This window comes from Dipodomys merriami, unplaced genomic scaffold (genome assembly GCF_024711535.1).
Source record: "Dipodomys merriami isolate MVZ:Mamm:240054 unplaced genomic scaffold, mDipMer1.0.p SCAF_2, whole genome shotgun sequence".
Classification (NCBI taxonomy): domain Eukaryota; kingdom Metazoa; phylum Chordata; class Mammalia; order Rodentia; family Heteromyidae; genus Dipodomys; species Dipodomys merriami.
In genome coordinates, this window is record NW_027203381.1 from 122,506,334 (window position 1) to 122,532,057 (window position 25,724).

A 25,724-nucleotide genomic window follows, 5' to 3' on the forward strand; every position below is an offset into this window, starting at 1 on the left:
GCACTTGAAATTTTTGGCGGGAAGGAGAATTTCTGGCCAAGTCTCCATGGACCTGCATCCATCGCAGAGCCCATTTATCTGTGATCATGAATAGGCCATATCTGTCTGATTTAAAACCCATCTTAGTGTGTACACTGCACACTTTCTACCCTATGGGAGTCTGTCTTCCTGAGGTAGATGCCGCTACTCTGGTAGTATATAGAACAGTGAACCGTTGTGAGTGCCCGCCCTTGGAACAGGTGCCACCCCAGTTGCTGTCTCCCGGCTAGTAAGGCTGGCGTCATCTGCACCCGGACTGATCCAGCGAGGATGAATCTGATCTCTCTCTCCCTCTTTCTGCCTCTCATCTCAACTGATTTGCAGAGATGTCTGATGCTACTAGGAGACCCCAGGCAAGACATACACTTTTTCAGCCACATACAACCTGTCTCAGGGTCCCTTGTCCTGGCTGAGTCACATGTGGCAGACGCTAAGGGTGGCACTTGCTTTGGCCTGTAGATCTAAGCCTGTAGTAGGCCTTGGTTCATTTGGTTTAAAGAAAATGAAGTTCTGATAGAATATTCAGAAAGCAGAAAAAATACATATCATATATGAAAGTGCGGTTTGTTTTTGTTTTTGTTTTGTTTTTGTTTTTTGGGTCCGGTCGTGGGGCCTGAACTCTGGGCCTGGGTGCTGTCCCTCAGCTCTTCAGCTCAAGGCTAGCGCTCTACCACTTGAGCCACAGTACCACTTCCGGCTTTTTTTGTTTTTGCTTATGTGGTACTGAGGAATCGAACCCAGGGCCTCAGGCATGCAAGGCAAGCACTCGACCAATGAGCCACCTTCCCAGCCCTTTGTTTTTGTTTTTATGCTGATCTTGGGTCTTGAACTCAGGGCCAGGACACTGTCACTGAGCTTTTTTCTACCACTTTGAGACACAGTGCCACTTCCTATTTTCTGGTGGTTAATTGGAGGTGTCTCATGGACTTTCCTGCCCTGGCTGGCTTCAAACTACGATCCTCAGATCTCAGCCTCCTTAGTAGCTAGGATGACAGGCGTAAACCACCAGCGCCCAGCCAAAAATATGTTTTTAACACATGACTGAACTTTATTGGTGGCAGAATTTAACTGTAAGTAACATGTGGCAAGGCCTTAGAGGGGCCCCGGTGCACTGCTGACAGGTGGTTGGGATTCTCTCTTGGCAGGAGTCACTAGCTTCTGCCCTGCATCATCAGAGGTGCCTGCTAGAGGAAGATAAGGTTGCGTCCCTGGACAGGGTGGACACTGAAGTCCTGCTCCTAGAGGGCCAAGCCACTCCACAGCAGCTGGGAGATATACATGCAGTTGAGACACAGAAGTCACAAATAGAGCTGGCCAAGCCCCCAGAGGTACAGGGACAGGTTGCTCAGGTGAGTGTTCCATGTGTAACAGGGATGGGGTACGCAAGCGCATGTTCTGATGGAGTCCCTGGGTGCCACCTTGAAACCTTGATCATGATGCTGTGAGAACCACAGCCGCGCTCAGCGGTCCATGGCGACTGTGGGACCCACTGCAATGGGTGAGGACCTAGCTCCATGGGGAGCAACGTCAAAGTGCTGGCTCATCCAGGCCTTGTGGGTGTCCTTGTAAAGTGGATTGCCAGCGTCCCTTCGTGGATGCCCCTGGAGAGTAGTCTTGGCCTAGTCTTAGAGGCAGAAGTGACTCTTGGGACATGAATCTATCCCAGAGGCACTTTGACAGTGTAATGCAGAAGGGATTGATAATGACCGTTTTGTTTTGTTTGGCCGTCCTGGGCTTGAACTCAGGGCCTTGGCACTTTCCCTGTGCTTCTTTTGCTCAAGGCTAGCACTCTATCCCTTAAGCAACAGCACCACTTCTGGCTTTTTCTGTGTATGTGGTACTGACGAGTTGAACCCAGGGCTTCATGCATGCGAGGCAAGCGCTCTACCACTGAGCCACCTTCCCAGCCGATGATGACATTTTTGCTGGTCCTGGGGCTTGAACTCGGCCTGGGCACTGTCCCTACGCCTCTTTGTGCCCAAATCTATACCACTTAAGCCGTAGCACCACTTCCAGCTTTTTCTGAATAGTTTCTTGGAGATAAGAGTCTCATGGACTTTCCTGCCCTGGCTGGCTTCGAACCAGGATCCTCAGATCTCAGCCTTTTAAGTAGGATTACAGGTATGAGCCACCAGTGCCTGCCTGGTGATGATGACTGTTTCGGCCAAGGCATGAGTTGACCTAAGTCCATGAGAGGCATAAGGAGGAGAGGCGGGTGTAAGGCTATCTACTAAAGTGTTGCTGATGATGGCAATGGCATGAGATTGGCAGGGAGGCCACAGTTGAGTTGTTGGTGCCGTTTCTAGGGAAGAATGTAGAAGGATGCTATGGGGCAAGCTGCTATGGGGTTTAACACAGAGCATGATTAGATACTTTTGGAAATCTGCACACCTTACAGTTTCTTTTTTAGAGTTTATCTAAATGCCAAATTATGTGGCAGCTTCATGACAAAATCTAACAAAGCATTGAGAAACCCCTTTTATCCTTGGGAGGCTACAAGGACTGCTGCCCTGCTCCCATGGGCCCTAGTCCATCTGTGTAGGAGAACATTCACTACCAGGGTCTCCCTTGTGCAGAGGCCCTGCATCGAGGTTACACTATAGTCCCTGGTCTGCCTGATGAACTTGTATAAGTAGCATGTGTGCACATGACTTGAGAGGGCTGGCTTTGAGCCTCGTCCTCAGATCTCAGCCTCCTGAGTAGCTAGGGTTACAGGTGTGAGCTACTGGTTCCCGGCTTACCTTGCTTTTTCAAAGTCATTCTTAGAGCTGTGTGCTTGCTTTTTTTTTTTATTTTTTAAATGCACTTTATTGTTATAGAGGTGATAAGAGTTGGGGGGGGGGTGCGGGAAGAGTAGAGCTTGAACTCAGCCTGGGCACTGTCTCTGAGCTTCCTTGTGCTCAAGACTAACACTCTTACCATTTGAGCCACAGTTCCACTTCTGGTTTTTGAGTGGTAAAAAACTGGAGATAATAGTCTTGTGGGGAATTTTCTGTGTGGTCTAGCTTCAAACTGTGATCCTCAGATCTCAGCCTCCTGAGTAGCTAGGATTACTGGTGTGAGCCACTGGTGTCACATACTTTTTTTTTTTTTTTTTTGGTCGGTCGTGGGGCTTGAACTCTGGGCCTGGGCGCTGTCCCTCAGCTCTTCAGCTCAAGGCGAGCGCTCTACCACTTGAGCTACAGCGCCACTTCCGGTTTTCTGGTGGTTTTATTGGAGATAGGAGTCTCGCGGTCTCTCCTGCCCGGGCTAGCTTTGAACCGCGATCCTCAGATCTCAGCCTCCTGAGTAGCTAGGATTACAGGCGTGAGCCACCAGCGCCCGGCCACATACTTTTTTAAAAAAAATTTTTTTTGGGTCCGGTCATGGGGCCTGAACTCTGGGCCTGGGCGCTGTCCCTCAGCTCTTCAGCTCAAGGCTAGCGCTCTACCACTTGAGCCACAGCGCCACTTCCGGCTTTTTTCTTTTTGCTTATGTGGTGCTGAGAAATCGAACCCAGAGCCAGAGCCTCTGGCATGCAAGGCAAGCGCTACCACTGAGCCACCTTCCTAGCCCTGTCACATACTTTTGAAGAAAATTTTTTCTATGTTGAGTGTGTGTGTGTGTGTGTATGTGTGTATGTGTGTGTGTGTGTGTACGTACGTACACACATGTGCGTGCTCTTGGGTGCCTGCGTGTGCCAGTGGGGGTTGAACTGTGGGCCTGGGCACTATTCCTTAGCTTTTCCTGCTCGGGACTGGTGCTCTTCCATTTGAATCAAAACACTATTTTTGGGTTTTTGGAGATTAATTAGACATAAAAGAGTCTCAGTGATTTTTCTTCCTGGGCTGGCTCTGAACTCTGATCATCATATCTCAGTCTCCTGAGTTGGTAGGATTATAGAAAGCCATGATTGTTTTCTTTTTTTGGGGGGGGGTCCGTTCGTGGGGCCTGCCTGAACTTTGGGCTTTGGCGCTGTCCCTCAGCTCTTCAGCTCAAGGCTAGTGCTGTACCACTTGAGCCACAGCGCCACTTCCGGCTTTTTTCTTTTTGCTTATGTGGTGCTGAGGAATCGAACCCAGGGCCTCAGGCATGCAAGGCAAGCGCTCTACCACTGAGCCACCTTCCCAGCCCCATGCTTATTTTCTGTTGTTGTTGTTTGTCGGTTGTGGGGCCTGAACTCTGGGCCTGGGCGCTGTCCCTCAGCTCTTCAGCTCAAGGCAAGCACTCTACCACTTGAGCCACAGCGCCACTTCTGGCTTCTGCTTATGTGGTGCTGAGGAATCAAACCCAGGGCCTTATGCATGCAAGGCAAGCGCTCTACCACTGAGCTACCTTCCCAGGCCCCATGCTTGTTTTCTGGGTCACCACAATGCTGTTGAGACATCTGTGGTGACTGTTGTATGCCTGAGAACTGTGTTGAGTGCAGTAATTTTGACCATTTTTGGGTGTGGCACAACCTTGTTCAGTTGTTCCTCTCTGCCCTAGTCTGAATTTGTGTGTGACTGATGCTGTCTCATGAGAATACTTGTGTTCCACTAATCTCAGACAAAGCAGTTTGGCTAGAAGAGGTGTGGTCCTGCATAGTTATTTAGGTTAACTTTTTTGGGTATGGGGTATATTTAGACACATAAATAATTGAATAATTAAATAAACTCCTCATCGCACTTCTTAGTAGGGTATGCACCAGTCTTAGTGCATCAGTTCCCAGACCCTTCTTCCCTAAGACATTGCCATAACCCATCCTAAGAAGTCTTCAGTTACTCCTTCGTTCCTGTGTGTTTCCAGTCCAGGCCCCTTCTCTTCCTCGTGTGGGTGTGCAGACTAGACTCACACAGAGCTTTGATGCATTGGACCAGCTCTCCCTTGTGCCCTGGATTTGTGAAGGTGGGTTTGCCGGGATGGCCAGAATGACTGCTAGTGAAACACTTCCTCTCAGGCAGACATTTTGGAAACCCTGTCAGGGTGCTCCTCGGGATACCAGGACCGTTGTCCTAAAATAGCAGGGACAAGCTGTTCTTGCTGTTTGGCTGTGGCCTCTCCCGGCCACAAATATCTTTGCACCTGTCTAGAGAGGCTCATTTAGCTCACACACTTGAGGCAGCTGGGTTACTTTTCATGTTATGCCTTTTGGAGTTTGGTTGTGAGAAACTCTCAAAACGTAAGCCTAATTTCTTTTCATTAATGAAGTCTGAGCTGGTGACACTAAGCAAGGTCTGGGGTCTAGAAATGAGATATGGTGTGACCAGTCATGATTGTTTAGGGCTTTTTTCCTGTTTTCATCGATAAGTACTAACCATGTTCATAGGTTAACTTTTGAAAGTATTAAGAGAACCTGTAATCAGTTTAGATGTTTGAATGTCTTCAATTCTTTATTTGGCAAGTTTATCTTCATTCTCATGTTGGTTGGGTTTTTTTTTTGGGGGGGTATGTGTGTATGTCCTTTTTTCTTCTCTAGGAATATCAATTATGTTTTATGACAAAATTATGTGTTTTTTTTTTTCTATATTTCTGAGAATTAAAAAAAAACAGGAAAAAAAGCCTTTTTAAAAACATCCTTTCTTAGACTGACCTTACCATTTAGAACACAATAAACTGAACTGAGTTTTTTTCCATGCTGGAAATAGAAATGATTGTAAAAGGTAGGATCCCCTGCATGGGCGGCAGGAGCTGTTGAGTATAGTCAGGGCCTACCAGATAGCCAGCCATGGCTGTCTAGAGGCCCCGAGCCTGAGCCTCACCCAGCTTCACACCTGCAGAACTGCCTGCTCCCCCACTCCCCCCTCTTTCCCCCACCCCCCCCAGCATCTCCTTGAAGTCATTCTCTTTCCTGCTGTGAAGCTGTTCTTGGATAGGGGTACAGAGGGAAGGCAGGTCTACAGCTGAATGGAGCCTACAGCTCTGCTTTTGAACAGCAGGTCTGGGGCCAGCCTGTGTGGGCTCCAGCTTCCACGTGAGGCCGTAGGTCCCGTTGGTTGTTACCCTTCTGCACTGGGTCCTCAGTGGAGGCATTTCCACCCTTTCTGTTTGTGGTCGTTGACACACAGGGGCCATTTGTACTGACTTGAGAAATGTGCTGTAGCCTGCTAGGTTATTCTCTGCTTATTTCATTAATGGGATTAATTCATTTATGTGAGCCTTACTGAAAAAAAGAAAAACATATTATTTGGGAAGAAAGCATGTTTACCTTTTAAAGCTGATGGAACCCAGGTTTTGAGTATCTTAGATTGCCGTGGTCAGATCTTAGCCTCCTGAGTAGCTAGGCCTATAGATGAGTGTGTTACCAGCAGTGCCTACTTGGTATCTGTTTTGTTTTTTGTTTTCTGTTCTGCCTAACTTTTCTCCAGCAGCTGTGCCATTTTACTTTCCCCATCAGTCCTGAACAGGGTTCTGATTTTTCTACATTATTATTACTATTATTATGATTATTTTTGGGAGATTGGTCGTGGGGCTTGAACTCAGGGCCTGGGCTCTGTCCCTGAGCTCTTTTGCTTAAGGCTAACACTTTGAGCCACAGCAGCATGGACTTTCCTGTCCCTGTAGGCTTTGAACTGTGATTTTCAGATCTGTCTCCTGAGTAGAGCTAGGATTACATGTACGTGCCACCAGCACCTGGCTTGATTTTCTCTAGAATCTATTCTTATCAATACTTACTTTCCTTTTGTTTCATGGGACTTTTGTGCTTACCACTTGAGGCACGCCCTTTTTGTTTTAGTTAGGCAGAATTTGACTTTTTGCCTGAGCTGGCCTTGGATCACGACCCTTCAGATCTATGACCTGCTTGCTGCTGTTGTCACTGTCACCTCTTCTTCTCCATCCTTCCCAGCCCTTCCCTTCTCCTCTTCCTTATCTTTGTCCTCTTCCTTCTTTCCCTTCTCCATCTTCAGCTTCCCTCTCTTTCCTTTTTCTTTCTCCCCTTTCTTTGCCTTCTTTCTTACCCTTTTCCCTTTCTTCTTTCTTGTCCTTTTCCTTTCCTTCCTCTCTCCTTTCTTTTCTTCCCCTTCTCCTTCTCTCTTCCCTTTCTCTTCTCTTCTTTTTCCTTTTTTCTTCTTTCTTCTTTTCCCTCCCTCATCTCTCCTCCCTCTCCTTTTTTTTGCCATCCTACAGCTAGTAGGTATGAAGAGGTACCTCATTGTGGGTTTGTTTTGTGTTTCCCTAATGATTAGTTTTGTTACCTCTGTTTTCATGTACTTATTAAGGCAGCTTGTATATATGGAGAAAGGTCTGTTCCAGTCCTTGGTCATTTTTTTAAAGGAGTGTTTTTTTTGGGGGGGGTCTGGTCATGTGGCCTGAACTCTGGGCCTGGGCGCTGTCCCTCAGCTCTTCAGCTCAAGCTAGCGCTCTACCACTTGAGCCACAGTGCCACTTCCAGCATTTCTTTTCCTGCTTATGTGTGCTGAGGAATCGAACCCAGGGGCCTCATGCCTGCCAGGTAAGCGCTCTACCATTGAGGCACCTTCCCAGCCCCCAGGAGTGGTTTGTTTTTGTTGTTGAATTCTTCATTATTGTATATCAAGGCATACGTGTGTTGTCATTGTGTGTTACAGATAGCTCATATTGATCTCTGAGAGCTGTGTGTACCAGATAGATCTCTCCTCTGACTGACATCCAGTGGTTGTGCATACCTGATCCCATTTATGGGGAAGCTCAGTGGTTGGGTGCAGAAACACACATCTGTGTGCAGGGTAGACTTGGCAGGAAGTAAGACACATTTGGACAAAAAGCATTAGCAAAGTGGCTTAAACGGTAGTATGTCTGTCCTCTGTCAACCCCTGGTCACTGTCATTTGCTATCATCCAGGGAGGGGGATATAACCCTGCCTTGAGCCATCTGGGATGTATACGTGTTGGTGTGCTGGGAGCATTCTGGTATACACTGTCCTTTGTCTCTTGGTGTTATTATTTAACGTGTGTGTGTGTGTGTGTGTGTGTGTGTGTGTGTGTGTGTGTGTACACACCCTACACACATACATCTGTCTAGATCTCTCTCAGAGAGAAAGTTTTGTTTTGTTTGTTTGTTAGTACTGAGCATGGTGGGTGAACCCAGGGCCTAACACAAACATACTGTGGCCACTGAGTTACTTCCCCAGCCCATTTTTTACTTACTCCGTTTTCTTTAATTTTTGAGTCACTTGTATGTGTTAGTGTGACTCAGCCACTGATTTTACAGAATCTGTGTGTTTTTCTATTTCTCCTCCATTAATACTGTATTTCTGGTAGGTATGATTTCCTGTAGTAGGGTGGTTATATAATCACACTCTCCTTTTTTTCCTCTGGTCTATTTTTTCTTTTTTTAAATTTCTTTTTGCTAGTCCTGGGGTTTGAGCTCATGGTCTAGGCACTGTCCCTGAGCTTCTTTTGCTCAAAGCTAGCACTCTACAACTTTGAGCCACAGCACTACTTCAGGCTTTTTCTTTTTATGTGGCACTGAGGAATTGAACCCAGGGCTTCATGCATGCTAGGCAAGCATTCTATTGCTAAACCTCCTTCCCAGCGCTGTGTTTTCTTTGTACACTAAGATTATTGTGGGACTCCTCGCTGGCCCCTGCTTGCTCCCTGCCCCACAGAGGCCCCTTCACATGGCCTCTCTCCATAAGGACCACTTACCTTTGACTTCTGCTCTCTGTTCCCAACCTAGAGCCTGTTGGCAAGTCGTTGGCCTGTCCCTGCCCTGTAACAGCTGTGGAAAGGATGGCCTCCCCATGCTGTCCACAAGGGAAGTTTCTCCCTGTGCTCTTGGTCTTGAGTCTGCAGAGTGTGTAGCGATGTTGTATTGTAGCCTCCTCTGCTCTTTCTTGTGTGGCGGATGCCCATGTTTATGTTGGTGAAGTCCTAGTCTCTGGTGAATGGCCCTCAGGGATGTTTTGATTTAAGGGTTCTGGCTGGAGTATTTCCCTTTATGCTTTTTCCAAGCTTCACAAGATTGCTGGGATCCATTGTTACTGTGAGAGACAGCACTGGGGAGCCCATTTTTTATTAGATATAATTGTTAAAGTTACAGAATTTTCCCATAGCAACCTACAGTTAACTAATTGTTTTAACTGGGATTCAATACTTTTTCTCAACAGCTGAAAGACCAAGTCTTGTCCCTGCATCAGGAGGTAGAACAGTGCCACTCTGAGCTCGAGAGGCTGCGGCAGAGGCGTGAGAGGGAGAACCAGGAGGGTGCCGCCCTCATCTGCATGCTCCGGGCAGATGTGGACCAGTCTGAGAGTGAGGGGTCAGTGTGTCCCTGGCATCATGCTGCCGTCTGGCTGGTCCCCTGCTGCTGCCCTCCTCCTGGTCCACGGTGTTCTCCTTGAGTATCTACGTCTGGTGGACATAGACCCTGGCCACAGTGCTCTTCTTACTGAAAAATATCTCAATGTCGAGATAGTGTCATGAATGTGATGAACACCTGTATACTTGCCAGTTTACTTTTCCAAATCTTCACATTTTACCAGCCCTACTTACTTCACATTATCTTCCTTTGTGTCTCCTACAATCCCATCCCATCTAACCAGTAATAGTACTACTTCCTGCCTGGGAGTCCTTTCCCAGGTTGTTACGGGTCAGGAATCTGTCCTCTGTGTTCTGGGACCCTGTGGTATGCAGGCTAGTCAGCCAGGGAATTCCTAAGGCTGCAGAGTAGCCTTATGACTGTGGTTCATGTCTTAGGAAAGTACTCCGTGATGCCCTGAGGAGACTGCTGGGTTTGTTTGGAGAAACACTGAAGGCAGCTGTTGCCCTGAAGAGCCGGATTAGTGAGCGTGTGGGTCTCTTTCTGGACCACATGGGTGCCACAGAAGCAGGCCAAGCCCCAGAAGCAGGTGCGTGTACCAGGATGAGTCCCTCAGAGGCTGGGGATGCTGGGGATGCTGGGAGCAAGCCCCTGGGTTGGGGAAGCTCTAAGGGGCCTCACCTTTGTTCCTTGCCTATATCCAAACTCAGGGAGAGGGAAGTTTGGGCCTGTGTAGAATTGCCTGGTCCTGAGGGTTGCTGTGTGTGTGTGTGTGTGTGCGTGCGTGGTGCGTGCGTGCGTGCGTGTGAGTGTGTGTGTGTGTTAGTCCTAAGGGTGTGGCTCAATCAGTTGCTTATGGTCTGGAGTGTTTGGTTTCTAGGGCTGTGGCTGGGTCTCCACTTGAGGAAGTGGAGTGTATGCTGGTCCTAAGATTCTGGCTGGGTCATTATTTTCACTGAGTGGAGAGCACAGGCTGGTCAGAGTACTCACTCATAGGAAGAGTTGTCTGTATTTGCTTACTTTAGCTCCAGCACTTGATGAAATATGGTCTGATACTATCCTGCTGGGATTGGACAGAACTTTGCCTGAAGGAGCAGAGATGTCTTCAGTGGCTGAAATTAGCAGTCATGTCTGTGAAAGCTTTTTACTGAATCCGGAAAGTACTCTGGAATGTGAGCAGCCCATTAGAAAATTCTACCAGAGCCTTGGCATGGCTGTTGATGGACTCCTAGAGATGGCCTTAGACTCCTCCAGACAGGTGAGTCCCAGTGCGTGTCATGGTGGAGGCCGTGAGTCTTCAGACACCAACATGGTACTGACAGAATATAGTCACGCGGTGATACAGGGCTGTTAGGCATTCAGTTAGGTTCTGTGACTGCATTATCTGTAATTTTCTGCCAGGCTTTGCAGCCTGTAAGGAGCAGAGGTTCTTCTGGTCATTTGGGAATAAAATCTCCTGGTCTTGTTGGAGTGAGATAGTCAGATGGCATGGAAGTGAGGTAGTAGTACTGGAATTTGAATTCAGAATCTCACAGTTACAAGACAGGTTCTTTACCACTTGCGGCACCACCTCAGGCCTTGACTTTTATTCATGTGAATTATCAACTGTGTTCTCATACATGTTCTCTTCCAGTCTTTTCTTTCCTACTCTCTGGGAAACTTTCTGTGAATGGCAAATAAAATCTCAGACCACTTCTTTTACATCATGCAGTATTGCAATTCCACTCAGTGTTTTCATATTTAGAGATTAGCACTAAGAAGAATTGATTTTGTTAACTCTCAGAACCTTTAAGGCAATTATAATAGGAATGAAATAAGAGTATGTGGAAAACAATAAGGTGATTCTTTTTCTAAGTTATTCCAGTTAAAACATAAGCATTTCTCTGTTAGGCATTGGTGTTAAGTAATTTTTCTACCCTTAGTGTTGAGACATAGAATACTTCTTCGGGCTTCCCGCCTGCCTACCCCATTCTCCCCATGAGCATCCTGTCCAGCCTTTGACCTGTAATCGGGTGCTTTCCATGTCTCTAGATGGGTCTAAATGGAACTCATTCCTATGATCTTTTTCTGCAGGACCACACCCCATGGTGCAGATGTTAAGCAAGTGCCTTGGGGCTGCCATGGGTCTATACGACTTATTAAAAACCTTCCCCCACGCTGGGGGTGGGGGGGAGGGAAGTAACATGGGGAGGTGCTGAAGGTGGAGCCTCCCTATCAAGGCAGCAGAGCCTTGGGGGAAGTACAAGAGCTATGTGGTAGTGGCTGTGACTGAGGTCAGGGTCAGACAGGGCTCCCTGCCAGGCTGTGTTTGCTGGTGGTTATGTGGTGGCCCTTGACTGCAGATAGAGATGGGTGTTCAAGAGGATAGAAGCTGGAGGAGGTGGCCAGTTTGGGGAGAGGCAATAGATGCATAAGAGTTGTCCTCTGAAACATTTTCAGGAAAGAAGCAATGATATTCTTAGAGACCAGTACATATCTTGAGCCCAGGAAAGGCCAGAGTTTTGAGCTAACTAGTGGGGAGCCAAGGGAAGCTGGGCTTGGTGCTTTACTCTAGGAGTAGAGGAGTGTGTATTTTGAGTTCAAAGGCCCATCTGCATTCCTCACCCTGTAGATGGCCTGAAAGTGCCAGAGAGGGAGGCAGAAGGGCTAGGGTGGGTGGAGCTGGGCTCTGGGAAGTAAAGGAGGTCTAGGAAGGCCCCCTCAGCTCTGGGGGAAGTAGGACGGCCCTGGTGACATATACCATCTACTGTTTTGCTAGTGGTGGTGGGACTGGCGCCTGGTAGTACCTGGTAATTTCTCTCTCTCTCTCTCTCTCTCTCTCTCTCTCTCTCTCTCTCTCTCTCTCTCTCTCTCTCTCTCTCTCTCACTTTCTCTTCATGGGGCTTGAACTCTGGGCCTGGGTGCTGTCCCTGAGCTCTTCACCTCAAGGAGAGCCCTCTACCATTTGAGCCATGCTTCCAGTTTTCTGGTGGTTTATTGGAGATCAGCATCTCATGGCCTTTCCTACCTGAGCTGGCTTTGGAGTGTGATCCTCAGATCTCAGCCTCCTGAATAGCTAGGATTACAGGCCAGTGCCTGGTCTCTCTTATTTTTCTATGCTTATTTCTAATTTGCAGTTCTGATTCTCAAAAGTGTGTACTTATTTTTTTTTAACCTTACATTAGTTATACGGGGGTGGGGGAAGGATTTCATTGTTGCATTTCCACGTTTGCAATGTATTCTAACCAGTCTTATTCCTTTTATCACTCCTGCTTCTCAAAACAATCTGAAATGTTTTAACAGTTAGAAGAAGCACGTCAGATACATTCTCATTTTGAAAAAGAATTTCTCCACAAGACCGAGGAGACTGCACAGCTTGTGCAGAAGCAGCAGGAGATGCTGGAACGCTTGCAAGAGGAGAGCGCCGCCAAGGCTGAGCTGGTGCTGGAGCTGCACACAGCTCAAAGTAAGCTGTGTACTTCATCATCAGGGATTCCGCTCTCCTACAGGAAGCGTGAGAAGCAGAGTATATGAATAAACTACACCTGTGTGTGGCCCGCTGACATCCCTTAATGAAAATTGTACTTGGGGAAGTATTTATGGCTTGGGTGCCCTGGGTTACTGGCAGGGCCATTTAAGGGCCACCATCTCTTGGCACTGACCTCTTCTTTTTGGGTTGAAGAAAAGGAATGCCCTTGACACTCAGTGTTCGTCCCATAGCCTTCCTGGGACGGAGGTTTCTTTGCACACTGTCTTAACATAGGGGTCGCTGGTGTGTAACCCTTTTCTGTGGTGTGGGCTTCTCCATAGCCCCACCTCCACGGAAGACAGCCTGTGACTGCTTGCCAGGAGTGTTGCCTGTGGTCTCCTAGCGCCCATAGGGCTTCTGGTGGGCTCTCATCCTCCAGGTGAATTGCAACACCTTGCCTGAACACTGTCTCTTCCTCAGGCCTCCTTGAAGGGTTCAAGGTGGAGAAAGCTGATCTTCAGGAGGCACTTGGCCAAAAGGAGGAGCTGGAGCAGCAGCTAGTCCTGGAGCTTGAAAGCCTACGACAGCAGCTGCAGCAGGCAGCCCAGGATCTGGCTGCTCTCAGACAGGAGAATGCCACCCTGTGGAGCCAGAAGGAAGCCTTGGCTGCTGAGGCAGAGGCAAGGGAGGCTGGTAAGGAATGTGGATGTAGAGGTGAGGGTGGGGTCCAAACTCGCACAGAAGCTTGCTAGTTATAGGTGTGAAGACATGGAAAGCAAGGAGCCGGGCTTGTTTGAAAGTGACTGGCAGGATGTAGCTTCAGTTGCTACACAGTGGTCTGGAGGAAGATGATCCTCTTGACTGGTATTGCTTTTGAATCCTCTGGAACAGTGAACCGGGATGGATGGGAAGGTGGCTCAGAGGTAGAATGCTTGCCTCGCATGCATGAGGCCCTGGGTTCCACTCCTCAGCACCACATAAGCAGAAAAAAGCTGAAAGTGGTGCTGTGGCTCAAGGTAGAGTGCTAACCTTGAGCTGAAGAGCTGAGGGACAGCGCCCAGACCCAGAGTTGCCCCATGACCAACCCTCCCACCCCCCAAAAAGTGTTGAACCCTAGCTACTCAGGAAGCTGAGATATGAGGATCATGGTTCAAAGCCAGCCCGGGCAGGAAAGACCATGAGACTCCTATCTCCAATAAACTACCAGAAAACCGGAAGTGGTGCTGTAGCTCAAGTGGCAGAGCACTTGCCTTGAGCTGAATTGCTGAGGGACAGCGCCAGGCCCAGAGTTCAAGCCCCACGGCCGACCAAAAAAAAATGAGCTTCTTAAAATTGTACTGTAAATGTGTGTCTCCTGTGTGAGAAAAACAACTTGAAGAAGGAAAGGTTTATTTTGGCTCTGGCTTCAGAGGTTTCATGGTTACTTGCTAACTGCTGTGTTCAGGCAGTGCACCACGCCTGGACTGTGTGGCAGAGGAGGGCTGCTCACTTCTTGGTGGATAGGGAGCTGAGGAAGTTCACTCGCTCACTTGAAAAATTATATTTTGTTTTGTTTTATGTGGTACCAAGGAATTGAACCCAGGGCCTCATGCATGCTAGGCAAGCACTCTACCACTGAGCCACCTTCCCAGCCCCCCCTTTTTTTTAAATTTTTTATTTATTTTTTATTGTGAAAGTACTGTACAGAGGGGTTACAATTACATGGACAAGATAATGAGTACATTTCTTATCAAGCATTGTAGCCTCCTCCTTTGTTTCCCCTTCCCATCCCCCCCGCCCCCCGTCCCCCAGCCCTTTGTTTTTTATTTTTTATTTATTTATTTATTTATTTATTTATTTTGGGGGGACCCTGGTGAAGCCTTTCAGCCCTCAAAATTGTTGCCTTAGTCTCTACTGGGTTCTAGACTTTGAACTTGATTCCTTTTATTTAGTGTGCCTCAGCACACTTTCTGACCCCTTTGAGAACTTATTGAGACCTACTTCCTGAAACATATACATACATCCATGGGCTCAAATTCAAGATTTAATATCTTTTTTTTGTTTGTTTGTTTGTTTTTTTTGTCACTCATGGGGCCTGAACTCTGGGCATAGGTGCTGCCCCTCAGCTCTTCAGCTCAAGGCTAGCGCTCTACCACTTGAGCCACAGCACCACTTCCAGCTTTTTCTGCTTATGTGGTACTGAGAAATCGAACCCAGGGCCTCATGCATGCAAGGCAAGCACTCCCACCACTGAGCCACCTTCCCAGCCCCCCTTGTTTTTTATTTTGAGACAAGATCTGGCCATATAGATAGGCCAGGGTGGTTGTGAACTTGATCCTTCTGCCTCAGCCTCGTAGGTACTGTTATTAGAGTTGCAACACATCACTGTGCCTAGCCAGATTTTTAGTGGTTTTTTTTTTTTTAGTCATAAATACTGAAAATGAAATGGTTGAAACATAAGTGTAAAGCATTTGCAGATTAATGCTGATGTGTTAGAAATAGTTCCACACCATTGTCAGATTTGCTCGGTCGTGTCTGGCTTTTTCATTTGTATCTTCTTTATTGCTTTATCTTCAGGCTAAAGTACATTAATTTCATTTCTGGATGCTGTGTTAATGAGTTTTCTTTTTCTTTTTGGGCAGTACTGGGATTTGAACTTAGGGCCTTAATACTTGCTAGGCAGGTACTGCTGAGCTACTCTTCTTGCTGAGATTCTCTTCCAGTCGTAGTAACTTTTTGAAACTGTCATGTGCTGGGCACTGGTGGCTCACGCCTATCATCTTAGCTTCTCAGGGGGCTGAGGTTTGAGGATCATTGTTCAAAGCCAGCCTGGGCAGGAAAGTCCCTGAGAGTCTCCTCCCCAATTAACCACCAAAAAGGCTAGAAGTGGAACTATGGCTCAGTGGTAGAGTGCTAGCCTTGAGAACCAAATCTTCAGGGACAGTGTCCAGGCCCTGAGTTAAAGCCTGAGGACCAGCCAAAAAACATATGTACAAAATACATACATACAAACAAAATAAAACTTTCATTGGCAAACATCTTTCTTCAGCTTTCAATGACTTTTTCCAATTGTCATTGGTGAACTTCTTATTTGGTTCTTTTAATCTTGGTCCCTGTTCTCAAAGCCTTTGGATTTACTCCTGACTTCCTCTGTGCTGCCTCATCTCTCCTTTCTGCTTGCTGTGTTGAACAGGACTTCCTTCTTCAGGTGTGAATGTGTGCAGTCAACCAAGTGTCTTCCCTTCGTTGTCCAGGTCTCCTTGTCTCCCAAGGCTCTGTGCGTGGGGCCTTTTTAGGACTGAGTGTTTGACCATTCCCTTGCTTCCTTCTTTGTTTATTAGGCATAACAGGTGATACAAGATTCTAATCCTAGCTCTTCCCTGAGGTCAGAAGACTCACCATTTTCTGCTAGGTAGGTCTTTCAAAAACCCTCACTGCAGCCAGTAGTCTGCCATGGTGTCCTTCCTGGAGACCTTGTGTTTTATTAATGTGGGCATGACAGATACAGAAGTTGGGCCTGTGGATAGTTAGATACCATATTGGGCTGCAGCTGGGTTTCTGTGCTGCCCTGTAGCTCTGCTCTGTAGGGCCTGAGCTTCTATGTAGGACTGATCTGCAGGTCCTTGGCAGAGGCTGGGCTTAGGTCAGCCACTGTAGGAATATCTCCAGGAACTCTTCCTATCTTGAGCTGCCCTTCTGTGTGCTTTGTCACTGTGAAGCTATTGTCACTTTTCTGGAGTCTTCTTAGATGGCTTTCATTTTGGCAGTTTATTTCCTCTGCCTTACCTCTCACCCTGGCCTCTAAAGCTTTAGTACTGTCTGTTCACGTTCACACCCAGGAAGCCCAGCTTCCTGGGGCCAACAGTGAGCACCGTGTCTTCAGTTTCCCTGGCCATAGGTTTCCCCCCGTTTGGTGAACATGGACTGATTTCCCAGGAACCTTGGGATTCATGGGGAACTGTAGCTCTGCCTCCTCTCTCCTACTTTTAACTATGGAGTATGCGTTGTGGTCAACCTCAGGAAGATGCATCTGTCCTGTTTGTTTTCTTGGAAATGAGCACACGATCCCCGGGCACCAACCCCTGAAGCCACAAGGGAGCAGCCCAGTGGTGTCATGGTTGTGTGGGGTTCGAGTGCTGCCTGAGTGCTGCTGTCCCTACCATGGTTGGCCCCATCTTCTGTTTCCCTCTCTGTGATGCACTGTGTTTCCCCTTTGTAGGCATGCCTGCCTCTGCTGCCCACAAGAACTCAGGTTTGTAAAGACAAATGTGATTTCTGCACGATGTCCTCTATGTTTGCATCAGATTTTACAAATTACTTACTAAAATGTACTTGAGAGCTAAACTGTTAGAAGGATACTGTAATCCTTTTTTTTTTTTTTTCTTGTCATAGGGTTTGAACTCAGGGTGCTGTCCCTGAGTTTTTAATGCTCAAGCTAACACTACCACTTGGGCCTTAGCTCTGCTTCCAGTTTTCAGGTGATTAATTGGAGATAAGAGTCTCATAGACCTTCCTGCCTGGGCTGGCTTCAAACTGCAATCCTCAGATCCAGGTTCCTGAGTAGCTAGGATTACAGGCATGAGCCCCCAGCACCTGGCTGGATACTGCAGTCTTTACTATTTATTTACAAAAATTGGCCAAGTTTTTTTTTTACCATTTTAAAGCTTCAAGACATAAGTATTTCTCTAATGACGACTGTATTTACTATAAGCCCTGTGTGGGCTGTGTTGCAGGAATTGACATCAGTGGTGGTGATTGTTGGGCCAGTTTCTCAGTGGAGCCTTCTGGAAGGTCTTCAGGGGAAGGACTGGGCCACCCTGTGCTCTGTGCCTTGTCTGATTTTCTTTCTTTCTTTCTTTCTTTTTTTTTTTTTTTTGGGTCCAGTCGTGGGGCCTGAACTCTGGGCCTGGGTACTGTCCCTCAGCTCTTCAGCTCAAGGCTAGCGCTCTACCACTTGAGCCACAGCGCCATTTCCAGCTTTCTTTTTGCTTATATGGTGCTGAGGAATCGAACCCAGGGCCTCATGCATGCAAGGCAAGCGCTCTACCACTGAGCCACCTTCCTAGCCCCCTTGTTTTCCTAGCCCCCCCACCCCCGATTTTGATACATTTACATGGCTACTATGTCCCATGACCTTGCATGGAAGGGGCTGAGGGCAGGGAGGGGGGGTGGTCCTCTACCCTCTAGTGTCTGGGCTTAGCTGGAGTCTGTGTTTGTCTCCTTGAACTAGTAGTGCTGTTAAGAGTGGCCATGTTTAGGCCCTTTTCCTGAACTGAAAATTATAACTGCATGTTTAAAGCTAACTTTCAGTAATTGCTGATTTCTTTGCATGAAAGTTTTTTGAGAATGTTATGCTAATAGTATTGATTTGTCATAAAGGATTGGCCTTTTTGAAAACTAGTGAAATGTAAGAAAATTTGTAGACAATATTTTAGCTTTTTTTAAACTGCCAGTCCTGGGACTTGAACTCAGGGTCTAGGTGCTGTTACTGAGCTTTTTTAGTGTTTTGTTTTTTTTGTTTTTGTTTTTGTTTTTGTTTTTTTGTTCTGATTGTGGGGCTTGAACTCTGGGCCTAGGCACTTTCCCTGAGCTCTTCAGCTCAAGACACTCTACCACTTGAGTCACAGCACCATTTCTGGTTTTCTGGTGGTTAATTGGAGATAAGAGTCTCAGGGACTTTTCTGCCCAGGCTAGCTTTGAACCACGGTCCTCAGATCTCAGCCTCCTGAGTAGGTAGGATTATAGGTGTGAGCCACTGGTGCTGGCAGCTTTTTTAGTTCTTACTGGAGGTAAGAATCTCATAGACTTCTCTGCCCCAGCTGGCTTCGAACCATGATCCTCAGATCTTAGCTTTGTATGTAGTTAGGATGATAGGTATGACAGCCTGTTGTTTTTTTTAAGTTATCTTGCTTGACAGGTGCTTTATCCCTGAGTCACATCATCAGTCTTTTTTGCACCGGGTTATTTTTGAAGTGGGGTGTGACTTCTTGCCTGGACTTGAACCTGGCCCTCAGTCAGCCTGCTTGAGGCAGCTGGGGTGATGGGTATGTTTCACATTTGTCTTTATTTTGAGAGGATGTCTGAGAAAGCCTTGCATCTATTGAGATGTGGGTCTGGAGACAAAGACAGGCTGGTTCCAGCCCCCATAGTATCACAGCCCTGTGATACCATGCAAAAGGCATCCAGGTGGGCCTGCCTGATAGAAGTCAGGGTTAGTAGCTTTACAGGCCTGCTTGGGTGTACTCTCCAGGGTGGCCAAACTGTTCTTTCCTGGTAACTTCTATCAGCCCAGTTTGAGTCCCAGTGAGCAGCCCATCAAAGTCCGGCACTCTTCTGTGTATTGTCATCATGAGGGTGTACACATTTCCTGGGCCCTGACTTGTTTTCTTGGCACTCTTAGCACTACAGAAGGAAATGGAATCTCTAACCAGGGAGCAGTCAGAGGCCAGGAAGCAGTCGGAGAAGGACCAGGCATCTCTGCTGTCTCAGATGAAGATCTTGGAGTCAGAGTTGGAGGACCAGCTCTCACAGCACCAGGGCTGTGCCCAGCAGGCCGAGGAGGTGGCCACGCTAAAGCAGCAGTTACTTGCCCTGGATAAGCATTTGCGTAGCCAGCGGCAGTTCATGGACGTAAGACCTCTGGATAATAAATTTTATTTACATCACTAAGTTTCAAGATGGCACGAGAAGCTTCTATAATATGCCATTCAAAATAAATGCCATGGTGCACTGATTGGCACTGTTTCTTATTTGATTTCATAAGCTGGTTGTGAGGGAATTCTGTCAATCTCGTGTTCCCTCTTACTATCATGGGAGAAGTTTTTAGCAGTTGAGTTTTAGTCTTGCATCTGGGGTGTGTGTGTGTGTGTGTGTGTGTTACCTTCCCTTGTTGGAGGACACACCCTGTTTAGTGCCATCTGTGCTTACTGAAGCTTCTTGTCCACAAGCTTCAAAATGTTCTCTTCTCCAGGCTTCCTTCACATTAAATCTAAAAGGCCATTCCTCTTTACTTAGCTCCATTTTGTGAAATGACGGTGGTGAAGAAGCTGTTACTGGTGGGTGGACGTGTGTATACTGCTGGCCATATTCCTTGGCTCTGAGGTTTGTTACAGGCTTTCCAATGGGAGGGTTCTAATGTGTGACCACTCGTTGTTGCAGGAGCAGGCTGTTGAGCGTGAACATGAGCGTGAAGAGTTCCAGCAGGAGATCCAGAGGCTGGAGGAGCAGCTCCGCCAGTCAGCCCGGCCACGGCTGCCAGATAACCTTGATAGCCAGGTAGAGTGTGTGCTGTGTCTATGCAGTAGCTAATGTGTATAGTTTTGTGGGTGTTTTTCTTTCCTTTTTGACTTTTCAGTCTTTTGGACTTTCTACTGAGGCTGTCCTGAAACTTCAGTCCTTCTGATCTTAGCATCTCACACAGCTAGTATGATAGGCCTGCACCATCATGCCAAGCTATTGGTTGAGATTGATGTTTATTGTTGGACTGGTCTTAAACCACAATCCTCATATCTCATCTTCTCAAGTAGCTAGGATTACAGGGTATGAGCCACTGATCCCTGGCTTTTTTACAGCTGTTTTTGTTGTTGCTGTGGGCTTAAACTCAGGGCCTGGGCACTGTCTCCGAGCTCTTTTTAGCTGAAGTCTAGTGTTCTACTTGAGCCACAGCCCCACTTCCAGTTTTCTGGTGGTTAATTGGAGATAAGAGTCTCATGGACTTTCCTTTCCCTTTCCTTTCTTGGCTGGCTTTGAACTGAATCCTCAGATCTCAGCCTCCTGAGTAGCTAGGATTACAGGCGTGAGCCACCAGCACCTGGCCTTTCTATAGCTTTTAGTAAATATTTCTGGTGGTACTAGGTCTTGAACTCAGGTCCTTGTTCTTGCAAAAGATAGGTGCTCTATCACTTGAGAGCTAGGCTGCCAGTCTCTTTTTGCCTTGCTTATTTTTAAGGTAAAGTCTTACTTTATGTTCAGGCTGCCCTGGGCTGCGGTCTCTCTACTTGTGCTGAGGATGACAAGAGTTTGCCACCATACCCAACCATTGTGCTTCCTCCATAACAGTCCTTCACCACAGTACCCAGCTGTTGAATGAGGTAGAATGTTGAGAACTTGTATGCCCAGGCTGGCTTTAAACTGTTGTGCCTAATCTCAGCTTCCTGAGTAGCTAGAATTGCAGGATTGAGCTACCTCACCTGGTTTCTACAGTGTTTTTTATTTTTTTTCCTTTCCTTTTTTCCTTCTCTGTGTTTGTGTATACCTATGTGTATGTATACACCTACACATATACACACATATGTATACACACAAATACATGCATGCAATTTCTTTTCTTCTCTCTCTATATACACATATGTATATATACATACATATATCCATGCTCACAGCTGGATGAGGAGGTAGATGGCTATGTTTAGGGGCTACCTGCTATGGGGCTACCTGTATGGTGGGTTGGGTCTTGTGTGCCAGCTTATTTCTTTGCTGTGCAGTGACCTTTTTTTCTGAGGTAGCTGTAGTTGATTTTCTTATTCATTTTTTAAATTAAGCTCATTTTGGGGGAATGATAGATTTTCATACCGTTGTAAGAAGTAAGACTCAGAGCCAGACACTAGTGGCTCATACCTATAATCCCAGCTTCTCAGGAGACTGAGATCTGAGGGTCATGGTTCAAAGCCAGTCCAGGAAATAAAGTCCATGAGACTCTTATCTCTAGTGAACCACCAGAAAATTAGAAGTGGAGCTATGGCTCAAGTAGTGGAGCGTTAGCCTTGAGCAAAAAAGCTCAGGGACAGCATCCAGGCCCTGAGTTCAATCTCCAGGACCTGTGTGTGAGTGAGTACATGCATGTACACACACGTGCATGCGCACACAAACGTAAGGCTCAGAGAGGTACTTGTACCCTATGGCCACATCCTGCAGAATTAGACTCCAGGAGCACAAGCCAGTGTCAGCAAGGTATAGTGAAGTCTCCCACTGCCTCTCTTCACAACATCCCTTCCAATAACTAGCAGCCACCAATCTGTTGTACTTTGTAATTTTATTATTTGAATAACATAGAAATGGAATCGTGGGCTGGGAAGGTGGCTCAGTGGTAGAGCACTTGCCTTGCATGCATGAGGCCCTGGGTTCGATTCCTCAGCACCACATAAGCAAAAAAGAAAAAAGCTGGAAGTGGCGCTGTGGCTCAAGTGGTAGAGCGCTAGCCTTGAGCTGAAGAGCTGAGGGACAGTGCCAAGGCCCAGAGTTCAGGCCCCAAGACTGGACCCCAAAAAAAAAGAAATGGAATCATGTTGAGAACAACAAAGAAGAACCTCTTGTGTCCATGTCTTGAAATTCATTTCACTTAGTATCATCTTATATGGCCATATGTACATAGCTATTGAGCTATTCTGTTTATCTGCTAAGATTATCCTAGTTGTATACTAATTATTACAAATAAGGGAGCACATGGAACCTATGTTTCTTTGGGTCTGGCTTACTTCACTTAATATGATGTTGTTCTCAATGTACTGTGATTTCTTTTTTCTTTTTGTGTTTTCCCCCTATGGTTTATCCCCTGTTGTGTTCGATTTTGGTACCCTTGGTATTGTAATTATGTTCATCTGAATTGAAGGGGAATAACAAAGTGGTGAGACAAAGGACAAAGGGCGGGGGGAACCTATGTAACAACGATACTCCTAAGACAATATATTGGAAATAATCTGTGCAATGGGGGGGTGAGGAGGAGGAAAAGAGGGAGAAAAATGAGGGAAGGGTAACAAGTTAGACAAGAAGTGTAATCACTACCTTTATGTAACTGTAACCCCTCTGTACGTCACCTTGACAATAAAAAAAATTTTAAAAAAATAGAGTTTTGTATTAGCTTTTTGGGTTGAGATTTTTTTCCCCCCATTCTTTGTAATTCTCTGGTTCATCCAAATTGTTGCTATGGTCACTGTTAGCTTTTTTTTTTTTTTTAAGTTTTGAAATACTATTGTGTTCCTTTGTCAGAATAACTTTCATTTTATGTTTTTTTTTTAGTTGCTCTTTTTGTGTCTTTAATAAAAGACTGTCTTTAACCATGCCCTAGTCTTTTTTTTTTTTAACCTCCAAAAGTCTTTGTTTCTTTTATTACCCACACTTTCTCCTACATTATAAACTCATAGATAACTCTTCTTTATTCTGTAGAAAGCTTCATGAATATAGTCTTGGGTCAGTAACTATTTCTCAAGTCGCTTAAATGCTGTTTGATGAATATGAATCCTTACTGTAATTAAAGATCAAAGAGAATTCTGAGCAGGTATAGACTCCATCCACCTTGGTTCTGTGGTAGCATGGGACTGGCCTAGCTGATTAACTATAGTGAACTTGAGCATGTTTGTACCCTAAATAACAATTAAGTGAAAACTTTATGGAAATAAATGCAGGTACCAGTGGCTCATGCTTGTAAGCCTAGCTACCCCAGGAGGTGAGATCTGAGAATCATGGTTCAAAGCCCGCCTGGACAAATATGCTAGTCTTTCTTTAGGTTTAGTGCACCTTGATCTAAAGAAACGGTATTCGTTTTCTCTTATCAGTTATATTGGGACTTTTTATTTGGAAGCAGGTATCTTTTTAATGGTCTCTTGTATTTTTTACACATTTTTTATTCTTAGATTGAATTGTTACAAGAAAAACTGCGAGAAAAATCAGATGGATTTAATGAATTGGTCATAAAAAAAGAGTTGGCAGATCGACAACTTCTGACCCAGGAAGAAGAAATTAAATACCTTGAGGCGACACATGCCAACACCCAAAGACAAATGGCCCAGCTCCAGGAAGAACTAGAAAAGCAGAAAAAAACTGTGAAAGAACTGCAAGTAAAGTATTGTGCATCCTCATTGGGTGTAGCGGGCATCTGGGGACAGGATGGGTTGGATGGCCCAGGGGCGTGGACCGTACTCTCTGACCACTGAGTCACAGCAGGATCCAGTGGTGGAAGGCCTGGCAGACGTCCTTGGTGGCTCTAGACCAGAGCACCTACTTTTTCAGGACTACATCTTCCAGGTGCACCTGCTTTTTGAGTTCAGGAATTGAACTTTTGACATTTCATTTATTTTTGTCACTGAAGTCTAAAAAGCGGCTTGAAAAGTAAGGTCAAACGACATGCCAGACACTTGGGAGGTAGAACTTAAGGAGAGTTGTGGTTTAAGGCTAACCTAGGGCAAAAGTTAGCCAGACCCCATCTCAGTTATGAAGCAAGCGTGATGATGCGTACCTGTTACCCAGCTTTGCTAGAAGCATTGATGGGGAGAAGAGGTCTCGGTCTAGCCTCGCTAGCCCTGGAGAAAAAAATTGGGGACCCTATTCTAAAATTAAAACAGCCAGATATTGGTGGTTCATGCCTGTAATCTTCACCACCAAGACCTTTTGGAAAGTGGTTCAAAGCCACTAGGCAAATAAGCCTGAGACTACATTTTCAAATCATCAGCAAAATGCTAGACTGGAAGTGTGACTCAAATGGTAGAGCTCCAATTGTGGGCAATAAAGTTAAGGGAGAACTGGAGGTTCTTGAGCTCAAGCTTTGACACTCCCTCTCCTCCAAAAAAAGAGGTGCTGAGGGTGGGACCCAAATTGTGGAGTACAAGCACAGACCCTGAGTTGAGTTTAAACTTCTTGCCACCAAAAATGAAAATAAGAAATAAAAAACAAAAATGGTGCCCAAGCAGAAATTTCATTTGAGAATCAGTAGTTTGACTCAGATATATCCTGCTGCTTCCATGCATCTGACTGGTGCCTTCACATCCCCACTTGTCTCCTGATGCTCTGTATAGCCTGACCTGCAGGGACCCTGCTCTGTTTCCCAGCTGGTTTGCTTTAGGGCTGTTCACCCTTCTCATTCATTCACTCAGCAAACATTCACAGAGGTAAAGTGCTAGATAGAGGTACAGAAAAAAACCATTTCCCCTCCAAGTTGAATCACTTAACTGCACTTGCCGATTTGTTTATTCCCCACCTAATATTTTATGACATTTTCTCCATATTAGCTGTTTGGTGGGAACTTTTTCAGTGTTGTTAATATTTATCATATGGATGTAGCTTCAGCCATACTTTGTTAACTTCTTTTCAATATTTTAATTGTAGTCTGGTACATATTTTCTTACTTTGTTAAAGTTACGGAAAATTTCTCATACTGGAGTCATGGGTAGGCCCTGTGACTCTTTACCACATGGGTCTCAGCAAGAGCCCAGAGGGCTCTGTCTAGCATGTGTTGTCTAGAAAGGGGAGTGAACGGGAGTGAACATAGGTGTGTATGGGGGACCCGCTGCCTCAGGATTGATGAGCATGGTTTATACTTTGACAGAAATCTGAAGTCCTTGATTCCCTAAGTGTTAGTCTCATACATTTCCACTTCTCCCTTCAATAGGATAAAGAGGCACTAAAGAGACAGCAGATGAGTGATTCTCTGCTAATGTCTATGTCACAGTCTACACTCAGTGAAGGCAAGTGTCCCTTGCCACCTTTGGAATTCTCTCCTGAGGATTTAGAAGTCCAGCTAGAAACAACACAGAGAAAGCTCCTACAGCGTGAGACTGAGGTAAGCATCCTGGACTGTGTGGACCCCGTGTCCTTTTATGGCCCTGGGTACTTTTTTTTTTGTCGGTCGTGGGGCTTGAACTCTGGGCTTGGGCGCTGTCCCTCAGCTCTTCAGCGCAAGGTGAGCGCTCTACCGCTTGAGCCACAGTACCACTTCCAGTTTTCTAGTGGTTTATTGGAGATAAGAGTCTCACAGATTTTCCTGCCCAGGCTGGCTTGAACCGTGATCCTCAGATCTCAGCCTCCTGAGTAGCTACGGTTACAGGCATGAGCCACCGACTCCTGGCCTGGGTACTTCTTTATAGAAGACTAGATGTCCAACCCTGACACTGATGATTTGTTTCTGTAATCCATGCTACTAGGAGGATGAGATCTGTGGATCACAGTTTGAAGCCAGCCTAGGAAGGAAAGTCCCTAAGACTCATCTCCAGTTAACCACCAAAAAGCTGCAAGTGGAGCTGTCGCTCAAGTGGGACTGAACAAAAAAACCCCCCAATATTGGCATTAAAAA

At 46.3% G+C, this 25,724-nt stretch overlaps 1 protein-coding gene across 8 annotated transcripts in view; it reads left to right on the top strand.

The window, feature by feature from the left end:
• The window catches only part of Pcnt (pericentrin), a 108,783-nt gene that overhangs the window by 41,562 nt on the left and 41,497 nt on the right, over positions 1-25,724 (top strand). For 6 of the 8 annotated variants that reach the window (XR_011373589.1, XM_070030881.1, XM_070030882.1 and 3 more), the window contains 11 exons: positions 1,185-1,388; positions 9,086-9,237; positions 9,675-9,826; positions 10,263-10,495; positions 12,520-12,682; positions 13,166-13,378; positions 16,884-16,916; positions 19,065-19,294; positions 19,823-19,939; positions 23,293-23,496; positions 25,044-25,214. Coding sequence is in view for 7 of the 8 variants with exons in the window: in XM_070030881.1 (XP_069886982.1) it covers positions 1,185-1,388; positions 9,086-9,237; positions 9,675-9,826; positions 10,263-10,495; positions 12,520-12,682; positions 13,166-13,378; positions 16,884-16,916; positions 19,065-19,294; positions 19,823-19,939; positions 23,293-23,496; positions 25,044-25,214 (1,872 nt within the window). In the remaining variant the exon portion in view is untranslated. The remainder of the gene's footprint in view (positions 1-1,184; positions 1,389-9,085; positions 9,238-9,674; positions 9,827-10,262; positions 10,496-12,519; positions 12,683-13,165; positions 13,379-16,883; positions 16,917-19,064; positions 19,295-19,822; positions 19,940-23,292; positions 23,497-25,043; positions 25,215-25,724) is intronic. The other 2 variants (XM_070030883.1, XM_070030886.1) reach the window with 2 other exon arrangements.